General features: G+C 42.0%; 1 protein-coding gene across 3 annotated transcripts in view; it reads right to left on the bottom strand.

Annotated features, from left to right (window-relative positions):
- The window catches only part of LOC135089525 (cholinesterase 2-like), a 112,817-nt gene that overhangs the window by 54,745 nt on the left and 42,250 nt on the right, over positions 1 to 15,822 (bottom strand). For all 3 annotated transcript variants that reach the window (XM_063985163.1, XM_063985164.1, XM_063985161.1), the window contains 2 exons: positions 13,690 to 13,888; positions 13,442 to 13,588 (listed from right to left, as the gene is read on the bottom strand). In XM_063985163.1, the coding sequence (XP_063841233.1) occupies positions 13,442 to 13,588; positions 13,690 to 13,887 (345 nt within the window). In that variant the 5' untranslated portion in view covers position 13,888. The remainder of the gene's footprint in view (positions 1 to 13,441; positions 13,589 to 13,689; positions 13,889 to 15,822) is intronic.

The following is a 15,822-nucleotide window of genomic DNA, read 5'->3' as shown; positions in this document are numbered from 1 at the left end:
CTCTGTTATGCGCTCAGCACACAAAGACAGGTCTCTGACACAGAAGCAGTAGTCATTCCTAGGAAAATCAGCAAAATACCTTCTCAGGTCCCTCCAACTAGCAGACGCAAAACGCCAGAGGCACCTTCGGTTAGGGGGATCCTGAGGGGGGATTGGAGCGATAGGACAAGATACAGATATGAGATTGTGATCGGAGGAGCCCAACAGAGAAGAAAGGGTGACAGCATAAGCAGAAGGATTAGAGGTCAGGAAAAGGTCAAGAATGTTAAGCGTATCTCCAAGACGGTCAGGAATACGAGTAGGGTTTTGAACCAATTGCTCTAGGTCGTGGAGGATAGCAAAGTTGTAGGCTAGTTCACCAGGATGGTCAGTGAAGGGAGAGGAAAGCCAAAGCTGGTGGTGAACATTGAAGTCACCAAGAATGGAGATCTTTGCAAAAGGGAAGAGACTCAGATTGTGCTGCACTCTGGGAATTAAGTAGTCAAAGAATTTCTTATAGTCAGAGGAGTTAGATGAGAGGTATACAGCACAGATAAATTTAGTTTGAGAGTGACTCTGTAGTCGTAGCCAGATGGTGGAAAACTCGGAAGATTCAAGAGTGTGAGCACGAGAGCAGGTTAAGTCACTGCGCACATAAACGCAGCATCCAGCTTTGGATCGAAAATGAGGATAGAGAAAGTAGGAGGGAACAGAAAAGGGACTACTGTCAGTTGCTTCAGACACCTGAATTTCAGTGAGGAAAAGAAGATGAGGTTTAGAAGAGGAGAGGTGGTGTTCTACAGATTGAAAGTTAGATCTTAGACCGCGAATGTTACAGAAGTTAATGAAGGAAAAGTTGAGGGGGGTGTCAAGACACTTAGGGTCGTCGACAGAAAGGCAGTCCGACCTGGGAACATTTATGGTCCACTCCCCAGATGGGGACTCCGAGGCTGGTGTAGGAGTCGCCATTATGATTTTAAAATTTTTGAGTAAAGGGTGTGTGTGTTATTAGGTGCTTGTAGTTCTGTGTGGAGGAAGAGAGTTGTCTTTAGAGGGCAGGGTGTGACTGCCCCCTTGTGTTGTGAGACACAAAGGGAAACGTTCAGTGAGGTCTCAGCTGGGTTTAATGATAAGTTCACAGCACCCCCACCTAAAGCAGTGCTTTAGACCTCACTGGGAGTAATTATCGTTTCGGCAGGTGTCTACTGCCTCCTCTTATTAAATTCACAATCCAAAATACCATACCGGCACAATTAATAATCCGTGGCTCAGCTTGGTGTTACAGTGTGGGTGTAGATGTCTGTTTTTACCACCCTTGTGTGTGTGTGTGTGTGTGTGTGTGTGTGTGTGTGTGTGTGTGTGTGTGTGTGTGTGTGTGTGTGTGTGTGTGTGTGTGTGTGTGTGTGTGTGTGTGTGTGTGTGTGTGTGTGTGTGTGTGTGTGTGTGTGTGTGTGTGTGTGTGTGTGTGTGTGTGTTTGTGTGTGTGTGTGTGATTTAGGGAGGGGGAAGAGAGAGAGATAGATAGATAAATAGATAGACAGATAGATAGATAGATAGATAGATAGAGAGAGAGAGAGAGAGAGAGAGAGAGAGAGAGAGAGAGAGAGAGAGAGAGAGAGAGAGAGAGAGAGAGAGAGAGAGAGAGAGCACAAGAACATAAGAAATAAAGGAAGGTGCAAGAAGCCATCAGGCCTACACATGGCAGCCCTTGAATGAAATATACGTACCTCTTTCCAGCTATCATCCCCATCCATAAGTCTGTCTAATCTTTAATTAAAGCTCCCTAATGACATTAACAACTTGATTACTGACTCTGTTCCATTCATCTACCACTCTGTTTGAGAACCAATTCCTTCCGATCTGTTTTTTAAACATAGATTTTTCAAGCTTGAACCCGTTATTTCTTGTTCTATTCTGGTTAATGACCTTAAGAATTTTGCTTACGTCCCCCTTGTTATTATGCTTATACCACTTAAAGACTTCTATCAGGTCTCTTCTTAACCTACGTCTCTCTAAATAATATAAATTTAAGAATTTCAATCTCGTTTCATAAGGAATACCTCTCATCTTGTACTGATTCTAATAGACATATTATATCGTTCCTGTAATATAGGGACCAGAACTGCACAGCATAGTCTAGATGAGGTCTGACCAACCCCAAATATAACTTTAATATTACTTCGAGACTTCTACTTTAAACACTCCTAAAAATGAATCCTAATACACTATTTGCCCCTATTTCTGCATATTTCATTGCTTTCTAAGACGGCGCTCAGAGCTGACTCTAACTCGTAAATCTTTTCCGTACCCTGAACCTACCAGAGCTTCATTGTTTATTGTGTACCTACCCTGTGGGTTCCTTCTACCTACGCTAAGTACTTTGCATTTGTTGATATTAAACTGCACTTGCCATCTGCCTGTCCATTCGTTCATCTTATCCAAATCTGCCTGCAAGGCAATGGCATCCGATTCTGACCTAATTAATCTACGAGTACCTATCTTCGTGTCATCCACAAATTTACTAACATCACTACTAATTCCACTCGAAGTCATTGAGGCGAGACACCTTTGCCGCCCACATTCCATGGCGCGCCTTCCTCTTGGACCAGATGGCAAGCCTCTGGCAGCCCTTCCTATCACCACGTGGGAGTGAGGTCAACCCTCATCTCTGTCTCCGGATACTAGTCCTTGCTATGATGTGAGCCGGCCCAGCAACCACCCCAGCATCAGTAGTCTTCGTCCAGCCATCCTCGGGGTTGGACAAGCGGCTCATAGCGGACTCACTTTATTTATATTGTACAATTTTATTATATCAATATACGGCAGCAGTTCTCTATAATCGGGTTGCTTTGGCCACTACCTCTATACAGTACTAGAAGAAGCAAAATTACCTAGTACATCATTGATATATATTAAAAACAACAGTGGCTTTAAAACTGATCCCTGTGGTACCACACTAATTACTTGACCCCACTCGAATTTAGAGTCATTTATTACAACTCTGTCGGCTGTCACTTAGCCAAGATCTTATCTAGTCTAACACCTTTTCATCTATCCCATGCACCCTAACCTTTCTCAGGAGCCTCTGATGGGGTGCCTTGTCAAACGCTTTACTAAAGTCCAGATATAGAATGTTATAACTATCACCATTATCTGCCGCCTCGTAAACTTTACTGTAAAAACTCAACAGGTTCGTCTGGCAAGACTTCCCCTTCGTGAAACCATGCTGTGACTGATTTATCAAATTATGTTTGTTTAAATCCTCCCTAATGTTCTTCGATATTACTGACTCCATTATTTTACCTACAACTGAAATTAAGCTGACAGTTCTATAATTAGACGTTAAAATTTTACTTCTTTCTTAAAGATGGGTACTACATTGCCCTGCCTCTACATTATCAGTATCTCATCTGAGTCAAGTGATTTCCTAAAGACAGAAACTAACGGTTCACTAATAATCTCTTTGCATTCATTAAGTACTCTGGTCCTGCAAGAGCAAGAGTTAACCAGTATTTTCAAACATTCGTCCCTTTCTCTGATAAACTCTGGAACTCCTTGTCTGGTTCTGTATTTTCTCCTTCCTAAGACTTGAACTCTTTCAAGAGGGAGGTTTCAAGACACTTATCCTTCAATATTCGATAATTCCCTTGACGTCTCCTTTGGGATTGGCGCCTAAGTGGGATTTTTTTTTCGGTTTTGTTTCTCTTGGCCAGTGATCCTCTTACGTAAAAAAAAAAAAAAAATACTGTAAATACAATGGTGTCTCTGAATCCGAATTCGTTCCAGGAAGATTGTTACGTTTGAGAAAAATTCGAAAACACTAATTATTATCTCCATAAGAATAGATAGAAAGTAAGTTCAACCGTTCTGCACCTCAAGAAAACCCATTTCCTCAAACAGTAATCTGAAATCCTGTGCATGATCTCTCAATGAAGCATGTAAATTATGCTTAGTTCAAGTAATTATTAAACTAAAGTATATATATATATATATATATATATATATATATATATATATATATATATATATATATATATATATATATATATATATATATATATATATATAAAACTGAAGCTAGTCATACAGCCAATTAAATAAGAATATAAGACAATCATAAGATATAAGGAAAATATCTTAAGAAAAATAATAAATGCTCAACTAGCTATCACATTCAATGATATACATATATATATATATATATATATATATATATATATATATATATATATATATATATATATATATATATATATATATATATATATATATATATATATATATATATATATATATTGTTACCAGGTGGAATCATTATAATTATGTTTACTTCAGTAAGTTCCCGCATTGTGTTATAAATTCATTGTTTACCCTATAGCTGGGCAGTATGAGTTATGTTGGGGTCGGGGGATTGAGTAAGGCTCCGGTGCGCTGTTAAATTGGCGCATGTCATGTCTTCCTTGTAAGATTACTGCAACCTACTCATTGGTTATCTTTGAATTTTTCTTCGTATCCCGTCGTAGCAGCAAGCTGAAAGCTATACAAGTGTGTAAGTCGTAGTCCATTATAAAAAATAAAAATAAATAAACAAAAAAATAAAAATAAATAAATAAAATAAATAAATAAATAAATAAAATTACAGTGAGTTTCAATAGTTATCGTGAAATTATTTATTGAAATTAAAATGACTTTAGGAGTGGGACAGCTTTGTAAGCCGCTTTAAGTGCGTTAGGTATCTTGTCCTATCACTCCAATCCCTCCTCAGGATCCCCCTAAGCGAAGGTGCCTCTGGCGTTTTGCCTCTGCTAGTTGGGAGGACCTGAGGAGGTATTTTGCTGATTTTCCTTGGAATGACTACTGCTTCCGTGTCAGAGACCCGTCTTTGTGTGCTGAGCGCATAACAGAGGTGATAGTGTCTGGCATGGAGGCGTACATTCCTCACTCTTTTTCTCGTCCTAAACCTTCTAAACCTTGGTTTAACACAGCTTGTTCTCGTGCTATACATGATAGAGAGGTGGCCCACAAAAGGTACTTAAGCCTTCCATCACCAGAATCTCATGCACTTTATATTTCTGCCCGGAACCATGCCAAGTCTGTTCTCCAACTAGCCAAAAACTCCTTCATTAACAGAAAATGTCAAAACCTTTCAAGATCGAACTCCCCTCGTAATTTCTGGCATCTAGCCAAAAATATCTCCAATAACTTTGCTTCTTCTTCTTTCCCTCCTCTACTTCAACCAGATGGCGCCACTGCTATCACATCTATTTCTAAAGCTGAACTCTTTGCTCAAACCTTTGCTAAAAACTCTATCTTGGACGATTCTGGTCTTGTTCCTCCCTCTCCTCCACCCTCTGACTACTTCATGCCACCTATTAAAATTCTTTGCAATGATGTTTTCCATGCCCTCGCTGGCCTAAACCCTCGGAAGGCTTATGGACCTGATGGGGTCCCTCCTATTGTTCTCCGAAACTGTGCCTCCGTGCTTGCACCTTGCCTAGTCAAACTCTTTCAGCTCTGTCTGTCAACATCTACCTTTCCTTCTTGCTGGAAGTTTGCCTACATTCAACCTGTTCCTAAAAAGGGTGACCGCTCTAATCCCTCAAACTACCGTCCTATTGCTTTAATTTCCTGCTTATCTAAAGTTTTTGAATCTATCCTCAACAGGAAGATTCTTAAACATCTATCACTTCACAACCTTCTATCTGATCGCCAGTATGGGTTCCGTCAAGGCCGCTCTACTGGTGATCTTCTGGCTTTCCTTACTGAGTCTTGGTCATCCTCTTTTAGAGATTTTGGTGAAACTTTTGCTGTTGCCTTGGACATATCAAAAGCCTTTGATAGAGTCTGGCACAAAGCTTTGATTTCCAAACTACCCTCCTACGGTTTCTATCCTTCTCTCTGTAACTTCATCTCAAGTTTCCTTTCTGACCGTTCTATTGCTGCTATGGTAGACGGTCACTGTTCTTCTCCTAAATCTATTAACAGTGGTGTTCCTCAGGGTTCTGTCCTGTCACCCACTCTCTTCTTATTATTCATTAATGATCTTCTAAACCAAACTTCTTGTCCTATCCACTCCTACGCTGATGATACCACCCTGCACTTTTCCACGTCTTTTCATAGACGTCCAACCCTTCAGGAGGTAAACATTTCACGCAGGGAAGCCACAGAACGCCTGACTTCTGATCTTTCTAAAATTTCTGTTTGGGGCAGAGCAAACTTGGTATTGTTCAATGCCTCAATAACTCAATTCCTCCATATATCAACTCGACACAACCTTCCAGACAACTATCCCCTCTTCTTCAATGACACTCAACTGTCCCCCTCTTCTACACTGAACATCCTCGGTCTGTCCTTTACTTATAATCTGAACTGGAAACTTCACATCTCATCTCTAGCTAAAACAGCTTCTATGAAGTTAAGTGTTCTGAGGCATCTCCGCCAGTTTTTCTCACCCTCCCAGCTGCTAACTCTGTACAGGGGCCTTATCCGTCCATGTATGGAGTATGCTTCACATGTCTGGGGGAGTTCCACTCATACTGCTCTTCTAGACAGGGTGGAATCAAAAGCTTTTCGTCTCATCAACTCCTCTCCTCTAACTGACTGTCTTCAGCCTCTCTCTCACCGCCGCAATGTTGCATATCTAGCTGTCTTCTACCGCTATTTTCATGCTAACTGCTCTTCTGATCTTGCTAACTGCATGCCTCCCCTCCTTCCGCGGCCTCGCTGCACAAGACTCTTCTTTCTCTCACCCCTATTCTGTCCACCTCTCTAATGCAAGAGTTAACCAGTATTCTCAATCATTCATCCCTTTCTTTGGTAAACTCTGGAACTCCCAGCCTGCTTCTGTATTTCCACCTTCCTATGACTTGGATTCCTTCAAGAGGGAGGTTTCAAGACACTTATCCACCAATTTTTGACCACTGCTTTGACCCTTTTATGGGACTGGCATTTCAGTGGGCATTTTTTTATTAGATTTTTGTTGCCCTTGGCCAGTATCCTTCCTACATATATAAAAAAAAAAAAAGGTGTGGGGCCTCATGGCTTCCGTAGGGGGGCCGCGTGTCGGCAGATTAGCCACCCGCCTCACCCTTACTTAGTCATTTGGTGAATAAAGTTCAGACGTATCGTACTTCTGCCTTTATAAGTTATATGAGTGATTGGGTGAGGAGCTAGTTAATATTTACATATCTTGAAGTTTAGTATCTTTCTCTGGCCATCCAAGGATGCCCAGGATACCGCTTTTTTTTATTGTTTTTCTTCTGTAGAGGTAATCACCCAGTCTTTCTGTAATTATTTCGTCTGTCTTGTGGCCGTTGTTCGTCCAAGCAGGTTGGCAGTCTGCCCAGAGTTGTTTGCTGAGTAGAATCGATTCTCATCCAATGTTTCTTTAGTTAAATGCGACTGGTATTTTATTGTTGTCATTGTTTATGGGTCTTTATTGGCCATAGAACTATTATTCGTATGTGTTGTGTAGTGTTCGGTAATCTCTTTTCTCTCCTGATCCGCCAACTTTATAGGAAGTAAGATCATTCGTCTGTGGAATCTGAGATGAGCTGAACACGGACCGGGCACAGTAATACTCTGAGGGTCTTACTTCCTGGAACGTGACTGTTGAATCCTTTTTCAGCTTCGGGATTGAGATCTGAATTTATACTTCCTCAGTAGTAGGAGCAGGAATGGCGACCTTTATGCTTTAGCTGTTTATGGCCTAGACTCGTCCTCGACTAGACTGATGGCCTGGACTCGTCTGGCTTCATTGGCTTCATTTCATTGGCTTCATACAAGTTAACTACAGTTACCCCACCTGCCTGCCCCTAGCTCCTACCACATACCACTACAAAATTTTGGTGCTTATTGTCGCAATCACATACCACCACCACCATAGATGTCTGGCACTTGCTAGCCCCACCACACACCATCACCACACCTACCTTAGTAGCCTCCTCCCCCCCCTATACACCTTCAACATCATCACACTACTATAAAGGTTTCTAAATTAATAATGAACAACACAACACTATACTATCACACTTGCTGTCCCCCATCACACCAGCATTACCCTGCCTCCACCTCGATGGCACTTGCTGCCATCATCCTTACTGAAGGTTATTTTTTTTTCTTTTAATTAATTAAATTGAGTGCAGCCTGTTGGCTGTTTAAGTGTTACTTTTATAAGTTCGGGATCAATTTAATGAGGGTGATTAATAACAATAAAACCAGAAGACAAGTGATAACACGGACGGCGCTAATGACCTATGAGTCGCCTCCCTCTTGTCTTCATTACGCTGTACGTAATCATATTAATTAAATATTTTAAATATTTTGTTAAAAAAGGGGCGGCGGATACATAGAGGGGAGGACAAAGCAGGACAAGGAACGAAATACAGAAGTAGTTTACAGTGCCCAGGCGATCCAGGCTGCTATGGCAAACGTATTTACATACATTGCTCATGTTTGTCATACAAATTGTAGGAGGAGGCAGTAGACACCTGCCGAAACGATAATTACTCCCAGTGAGGTCAAAAGCACTGTTCAGGGGGTGCTGTGAACTTATCATTAAAACCAGCTGTGACCTCACTGAACGTTTCCCTTTGTGTCTCACAACACAAGGGGGTAGTCACAGCCTGCCCTCTAAAGACAACTCTCTTCCTCCACACAAAACTACAAGCACCTAATAACACACACACCCTTCACTCAAAAAATTTTAAAATCATGGCGACTCCTACACCAGCCTTGGAGTCCCCATCTGGGGAGGGGACCATAAATGTCCCCAGGTCGGACTGCCTTTCCGTCGACGACCCTAAGTGTCTTGACACCCCCCTCAACTTTTTCTTCATTAACTTCTGCAACATTCGCGGTCTAAGATCTAATTTTCAATCTGTAGAACACCACCTCTCCTCTTCTAAACCTCATCTTCTTTTCCTCACTGAAACTCAGGTGTCTGAGGCAACTGACAGTAGCCCCTTTTCTGTTCCCTCCTACTTTCTCTATCCTCATTTTCGATCCAAAGCTGGATGCTGCGTTTATGTGCGCAATGACTTAACCTGCTCTCGTGCCCATGCTCTTGAATCTTCCGAGTTTTCCACCATCTGGCTACGACTACAGAGTCATTCTCATACTAAATTTATCTGTGCTGTATACCTCTCTCCTAACTCCTCTGACTATAAGAAATTTTTTGACTACTTAACTTCCAAAGTGGAGCACATTCTGACCCTCTTCCCTTTTGCAGAGATCTCCATTCTTGGAGACTTCAATGTTCACCACCAGCTTTGGCTTTCCTCTCCCTTCACTGACCATCCTGGTGAACTAGCCTACAACTTTGCTATCCTCCATGACCTAGAGCAATTGGTGCTACTCGTATTCCTGACCGTCTTGGAGATACGCCCAACATTCTTGACCTTTTCCTGATCTCTAATCCTTCTGCTTATGCTGTCACCCTTTCTTCTCCGTTGGGCTCCTCCGATCACAATCTCATATCTTTATCTTGTCCTATCACTCCAATCCCTCCTCAGGATCCCCCTAAGCGAAGGTGCCTCTGGCGTTTTGCCTCTGCTAGTTGGGGGGACCTGAGGAGGTATTTTGCTGATTTTCCTTGGAATGACTACTGCTTCCGTGTCAGAGACCCGTCTTTGTGTGCTGAGCGCATAACAGAGGTGATAGTGTCTGGCATGGAGGCGTACATTCCTCACTCTTTTTCTCGTCCTAAACCTTCTAAACCTTGGTTTAACACAGCTTGTTCTCGTGCTATACATGATAGAGAGGTGGCCCACAAAAGGTACTTAAGCCTTCCTTCACCAAAATCTCATGCACTTTATATTTCTGCCCGGAACCATGCCAAGTCTGTTCTCCAACTAGCCAAAAACTCCTTCATTAACAGAAAATGTCAAAACCTTTCAAGATCTAACTCCCCTCGTGATTTCTGGCATCTAGCCAAAAATATCTCCAATAACTTTGCTTCTTCTTTCCCTCCTCTACTTCAACCAGATGGCACCACTGCTATCACATCTATTTCTAAAGCTGAACTCTTTGCTCAAACCTTTGCTAAAAACTCTACCTTGGACGATTCTGGGCTTGTTCCTCCCTCTCCTCCACCCTCTGACTACTTCATGCCACGTATTAAAATTCTTCGTAATGATGTTTTCCATGCCCTCGCTGGCCTAAACCCTCGGAAGGCTTATGGACCTGATGGGGTCCCTCCTATTGTTCTCCGAAACTGTGCCTCCGTGCTTGCACCTTGCCTAGTCAAACTCCTTCAGCTCTGTCTGTCAACATCTACCTTTCCTTCTTGCTGGAAGTTTGCCTACATTCAACCTGTTCCTAAAAAGGGTGACCGCTCTAATCCCTCAAACTACCGTCCTATTGCTTTAATTTCCTGCTTATCTAAAGTTTTTGAATCTATCCTCAACAGGAAGATTCTTAAACATCTATCACTTCACAACCTTCTATCTGATCGCCAGTATGGGTTCCGTCAAGGCCGCTCTACTGGTGATCTTCTGGCTTTCCTTACTGAGTCTTGGTCATCCTCTTTTAGAGACTTTGGTGAAACTTTTGCTGTTGCCTTGGACATATCAAAAGCCTTTGATAGAGTCTGGCACAAAGCTTTGATTTCCAAACTACCCTCCTACGGTTTCTATCCTTCTCTCTGTAACTTCATCTCAAGTTTCCTTTCTGACCGTTCTATTGCTGCTGTGGTAGACGGTCACTGTTCTTCTCCTAAATCTATTAACAGTGGTGTTCCTCAGGGTTCTGTCCTGTCACCCACTCTCTTCTTCTTATTCATTAATGATCTTCTAAACCAAACTTCTTGTCCTATCCACTCCGATGCTGATGATACCACCCTGCACTTTTCCACGTCTTTTCATAGACGTCCAACCCTTCAGGAGGTAAACATATCACGCAGGGAAGCCACAGAACGCCTGACTTCTGATCTTTCTAAAATTTCTGATAGGGGCAGAGCAAACTTGGTATTGTTCAATGCCTCAAAAACTCAATTCCTCCATCTATCAACTCGACACAATCTTCTAGACAACTATCCCCTCTTCTTCAATGACACTCAACTGTCCCCCTCTTCTACACTGAACATCCTCGGTCTGTCCTTTAATTATAATCTGAACTGGAAACTTCACATCTCATCTCTAGCTAAAACAGCTTCTATGAAGTTAGGTGTTCTGAGACGTCTCGGCCAGTTTTTCTCACCCCCTCAGCTGCTAACTCTGTACAAGGGCCTTATCCGTCCATGTATGGAGTATGCTTCACATGTCTGGGGGGGTTCCACTCATACTGCTGTTCTAGATAGGGTGGAATCAAAAGCTTTTCGTCTCATCAACTCCTCTCCCCTAACTGACTGTCTTCAGCCCCTCTCTCACCGCCGCAATGTTGCATATCTAGCTGTCTTCTACCGCTATTTTCATGCCAACTGCTCTTCTAATCTTGCTAACTGCATGCCTCCCCTCCTCCCGCGGCCTCGCTGCACAAGACTTTTTTCTTTCTCTCACTCCTATTCTGTCCACCTCTCTAACGCAAGAGTTAACCAGTATTCTCGGTCATTCATCCCTTTCTCTGGTAAACTCTGGAACTCCTTGCCTGCTTCTGTATTTCCACCTTCCTATGACTTGAATTCCTTCAAGAGGGAGGTTTCAAGACACTTATCCACCAATTTTTGACCACTGCTTTGACCCTTTTAAGGGACTGGCATTTCAGTGGGCATTTTTTTTTATTAGATTTTTGTTGCCCTTGGCCAGTATCCTTCCTACATAAAAAAAAAAAAAAAAAAAAATTGAATACTGAACTCGTCCAAAGTAAATGACGAGCCACTCACACACTGAGTCACTGATCTAAATCCTTTACACGGTCTCCTGTTTTTATTTTGATTATTGTTACATGTCTTGGAACAACAGACATTATCACAAATTATTATTCACCAGTTATGTAATCAGCTCGAGGATGAACTTCGCCTGGCGGTGCTCCTTGGTCCTCTCAAAATAAAGTCCGCCAGTCCTCTTAAAATAAAGCGCCAGAGAGAAGCCATAATTTACGAAAGCGAGTTGCCAGATCGTAACTGATGGCTTACCTGAACAGCTTAGGATGTTGGAAGTGTTGAGAGAAATTTTGTATGGTAAATAGATTGGTGAATCCGAGCTCTAGTCCACGACCATTTTTTTTATTTATTTATTTTTATAATTATTATTTTATGTAAGAGGTTCACCAGACAAAGGCAACCCAAATTTTATTGAAAAAAAAAAGACCCACTTAAATACCAGTTCCCAAAGAGATCTCAGATAGAATGATAAAAAATACAGAAGATAAGTGTCTTGAAACCTCCTCTTGAAAGAGTTCAAGTCATACGTAGGAAGGAAGAAATGCACAAGTAGGAAGGAAGTTCCAGAAAAAAAGGGATGAACGGCTGAGAATACTGGTTAACTCTTGCATTAGAGAGGTGGACAGAATAGGGGTGAGAAGAAAGTTTTGTGCAGCGAGGAAGTTGAAAGAAGGGAAGCATGCAGTTTGCAAGATCAGAAGAACAGTTAGCGTGAAAACAGCGGTATAAAATAGCAAAAAATGCAACAATGCGGTGATGAAAATAGCTGTAGAAAATAGCAAGAGATGCAACAATGCGGCGGTGAGAGATAACCTGAAGACAGTCAGTTAGAGGAGAGGAGTTGATAAGAGAAAAAGCTTTTGATTTCTTCCTGTATAAAATATTAGCGAGGATAGAGAGTGTAGGATGGGGCAGAGAAGGGCTACTGTCAGTTGCCTCAGGCACCTGTGTTTCGGTGAGGAAAAGAAGATGAGGTTTTGTAGAGGAGAAATTATGTTCTACGGACTGAAAATGAAATCTAAGGCCGCGAATGTTCAGAATTTAGTGAAGAAAAAGTTGAAGGGGGAGCGTCAAGACACTTACATAGGGTCGATACCAGAAGAGCAGTCTGACCTGGGGACATTTCTGGTCTCCTTTTCAGATGGGGATTCCGAGGCTGGATTTTGAGTGGAGGATGTGCATGTAATTTTGCGTGAAGGAAGAAAGTTGTCTTTAGAGAACAGGCTGTGACTGCTCCCTTGTGTTATGAGCCACAAACGGAAACGTTTCAGTGAAGTTACAGCTGAATTATTTATAAGTTCACAGCATCCGCTGGTCCAGTGCTTCTAACCACACTGGAAGAAATGATCGTTCCGGCAGATATCTACCGCCTCCTTCTTTGGTTAGGTATTTTCTACACTTTTCTTTTTCCAGAGCCATAAATGGCCCATGAGATTTTCGTTTTCCTCTCTTGAAGCTTCACACACACACACACACACACACACACACACACACACACACACACACACACACACACACACAGAGAGAGAGAGAGAGAGAGAGAGAGAGAGAGAGAGAGAGAGAGAGAGAGAGAGAGAGAGAGAGAGAGAGAGAGAGAGAGAGAGAGAGAGATGGGAGGGGGATGTTAGCAAGTAGTCATCCTACCCTTGGTGTGAAGACGTTGAGGTACAGACAGTCTTCCTGACCATGGACGGAGTAGTTTTTCAGTTTGAAGACTGTAGTTTGGGGACACTTGGGGAAGGGGAGCGAACCGTCCCTAATGCCACTCCAGGCAGGGGCTGGTTTGGGTTCCTGAGGACAAGAAAAAGGACATTATCACTCACGGATGGTGACTGATGAACATACGCCCTGAAAGAGGACGGTTTACCGGGAAAGAATAAAATATCTCTCACCTGAAAACGAAGGGGCCCGACGGGTGGCCTGGCGTAGGGGATGGTATTGAATGTGTAGTACACGAAGCCGTTGTTGGTCTCCACTCGCGAGCCCAGGATAGAGCCCTGTTTCAACAACACAAGCGCCGGGGACATATCGGCCATCTCTGACGCGGCAGCCCGCGCCACCACCAACATCACTGTCACTGTTACTAGCATTCTACAGAGAAAGATTTTGATTAAGGAAACCAAAAAAAAGTTAGTAAATAATTACCTAAATATGTAAATATAATAAAATTAATGGTCTCAATAGATAATTACTTATATACGTAAATAAAATATTATAAATGTCTCTAATAAGTAATTACATGAATGTATAAAATAGAAAAAAATATAATCCAACATGTAGTTACATAAATATGTAAATAAAATTAATGTTTCTAATAAGTAATTACATAAACATTTAAATAAAATAGCATTGTGGTAAGTACAGTGTGGAAACAAGACAGTAATTATACTCGTATGTATTAGGGTATGTCCACACTAGTGACTCAAGTGATTTAATCCGTTTCTAAACCCCAAGAAAACCCATTAACCCAAACGGTAATCAGGAACTCCTGATTATGGCCTTTCAAAGAAATGTATACAATATTTTATTTTTTTTTGTGTGTGTAGGAGAGACACCGGCCAAAGGTAAGAATAGTCCAATAAAAATAAAAACAAAGCTCACTGAGATGCCGGTTCCCGGACGGGGTCCGAAGCGTTAGTAAAAAAATGAAGGATAAGTGTCTTGAAACCTCTATCTTGAAGGAGTTCGAGTCATAGGAAGGTGGACATACAGAAGTAGGGAGTTCCAGAATTTACCAGAGAAAGGGCTGAATGATTGAGAATATTGGTTAACTTTTGCATTAGACAGGTGGACAGAATAGGGGCGAGAGAAAAAGAAAGTCTTGTGCAGCGAGGTCGTGGGAGGAGGGGAGGCATGCAGTTAGCAAGATCAGAAGAGCAGTTAGCGTGAAAATAGCGGTAGAAGATAGCAAGAGATTTAACACTGCGGCGATGAGAAAGAGGCTGAAGACAGTCAGTCAGAGGAGAGGAGTTTGATGAGACGAAAAGCTTTTGATTCTACCCCGTCTAGAACAGTAGTATGAGTGGAACTCCCCTCTCCTAACTTCTAACTTCTAAGAACTCCTAACTTCACTAAAACTGTTTTAGCTGGAGAGGAGATGTGAAATTTTCAATTCACATTACAAGAAAAAACAGACCGAAGATGTTTAGTATATGAAAAGGAGACAGTTGAGTGTCACTGAAGAAGAAGGGATAGTTGATTGAAAGGTTATGTCGAGCTGATAGATGGAGGAATTGAATTTTTGAGGCTTTAAGCAATACCAAATTTGCTCTGCCCCAATCAGAAATTTTAGAGAGATCAGAAGTCAGGCGTTCTGTGGTTTCAATGCGTCAACATGTTTATTTCCTGAGGAGTTGGACGTCTACGAAAAGAAGTGGAAAAGTGCAAGGTGGTATCATCAATGCAGGTGTGGATAGGACAAGAGATTTGGTTTAGAAGATCACTGATGAATAATAGGAAGAGACTGGGTGACAGGACAAAACCCTGAGGAACACCACTGTTAATAGATTTAGGAGAAGAACAGTGACCGTCTAGCACAGCAGCAATAGGACGGTCAGCTTTGATTTCCAAACTACCCTCCTATGGTTTCTATTTTTCTCTCTGTAACCATCTCAAGTTGTCTTTCTGAACTATTGCTGCTGTGGTACACGGTCACTGTTCTCCTAAATCTATTAACAGTGGTGTTCCTCAGGGTTTTGTCCTGTCACCCACTCACATCAATGATCTTCTAAACCAAACATCTTGTCCTATCCACACCTACACTGATGATACCACTTTGCACTTTTCCATGTCTTTTCGTAGACGGCCAACTCTTCAAGAAATAAACAGTTCACGAAGGGAAGCCACAGAACGCCTGACTTCTGATCTCTCTAAAATTTCTGATTGGGATTGAGCAAACTTGGTATTGTTCAGTGCCTCAAAAATTCAATTACTCCATCTATCAACTCAACACAGCCTTCCAGGCAACTATCCCCTCTTCTTCAATGACACTCAATTTTCCCTCTCTTCTATATTGAGCATCCTCG

This window comes from Scylla paramamosain, chromosome 33 (genome assembly GCF_035594125.1).
Source record: "Scylla paramamosain isolate STU-SP2022 chromosome 33, ASM3559412v1, whole genome shotgun sequence".
NCBI lineage: Eukaryota > Metazoa > Arthropoda > Malacostraca > Decapoda > Portunidae > Scylla > Scylla paramamosain.
Note: the sequence above shows the minus strand (reverse complement) of the source record. Positions and strands in the feature narration are given on the sequence as shown.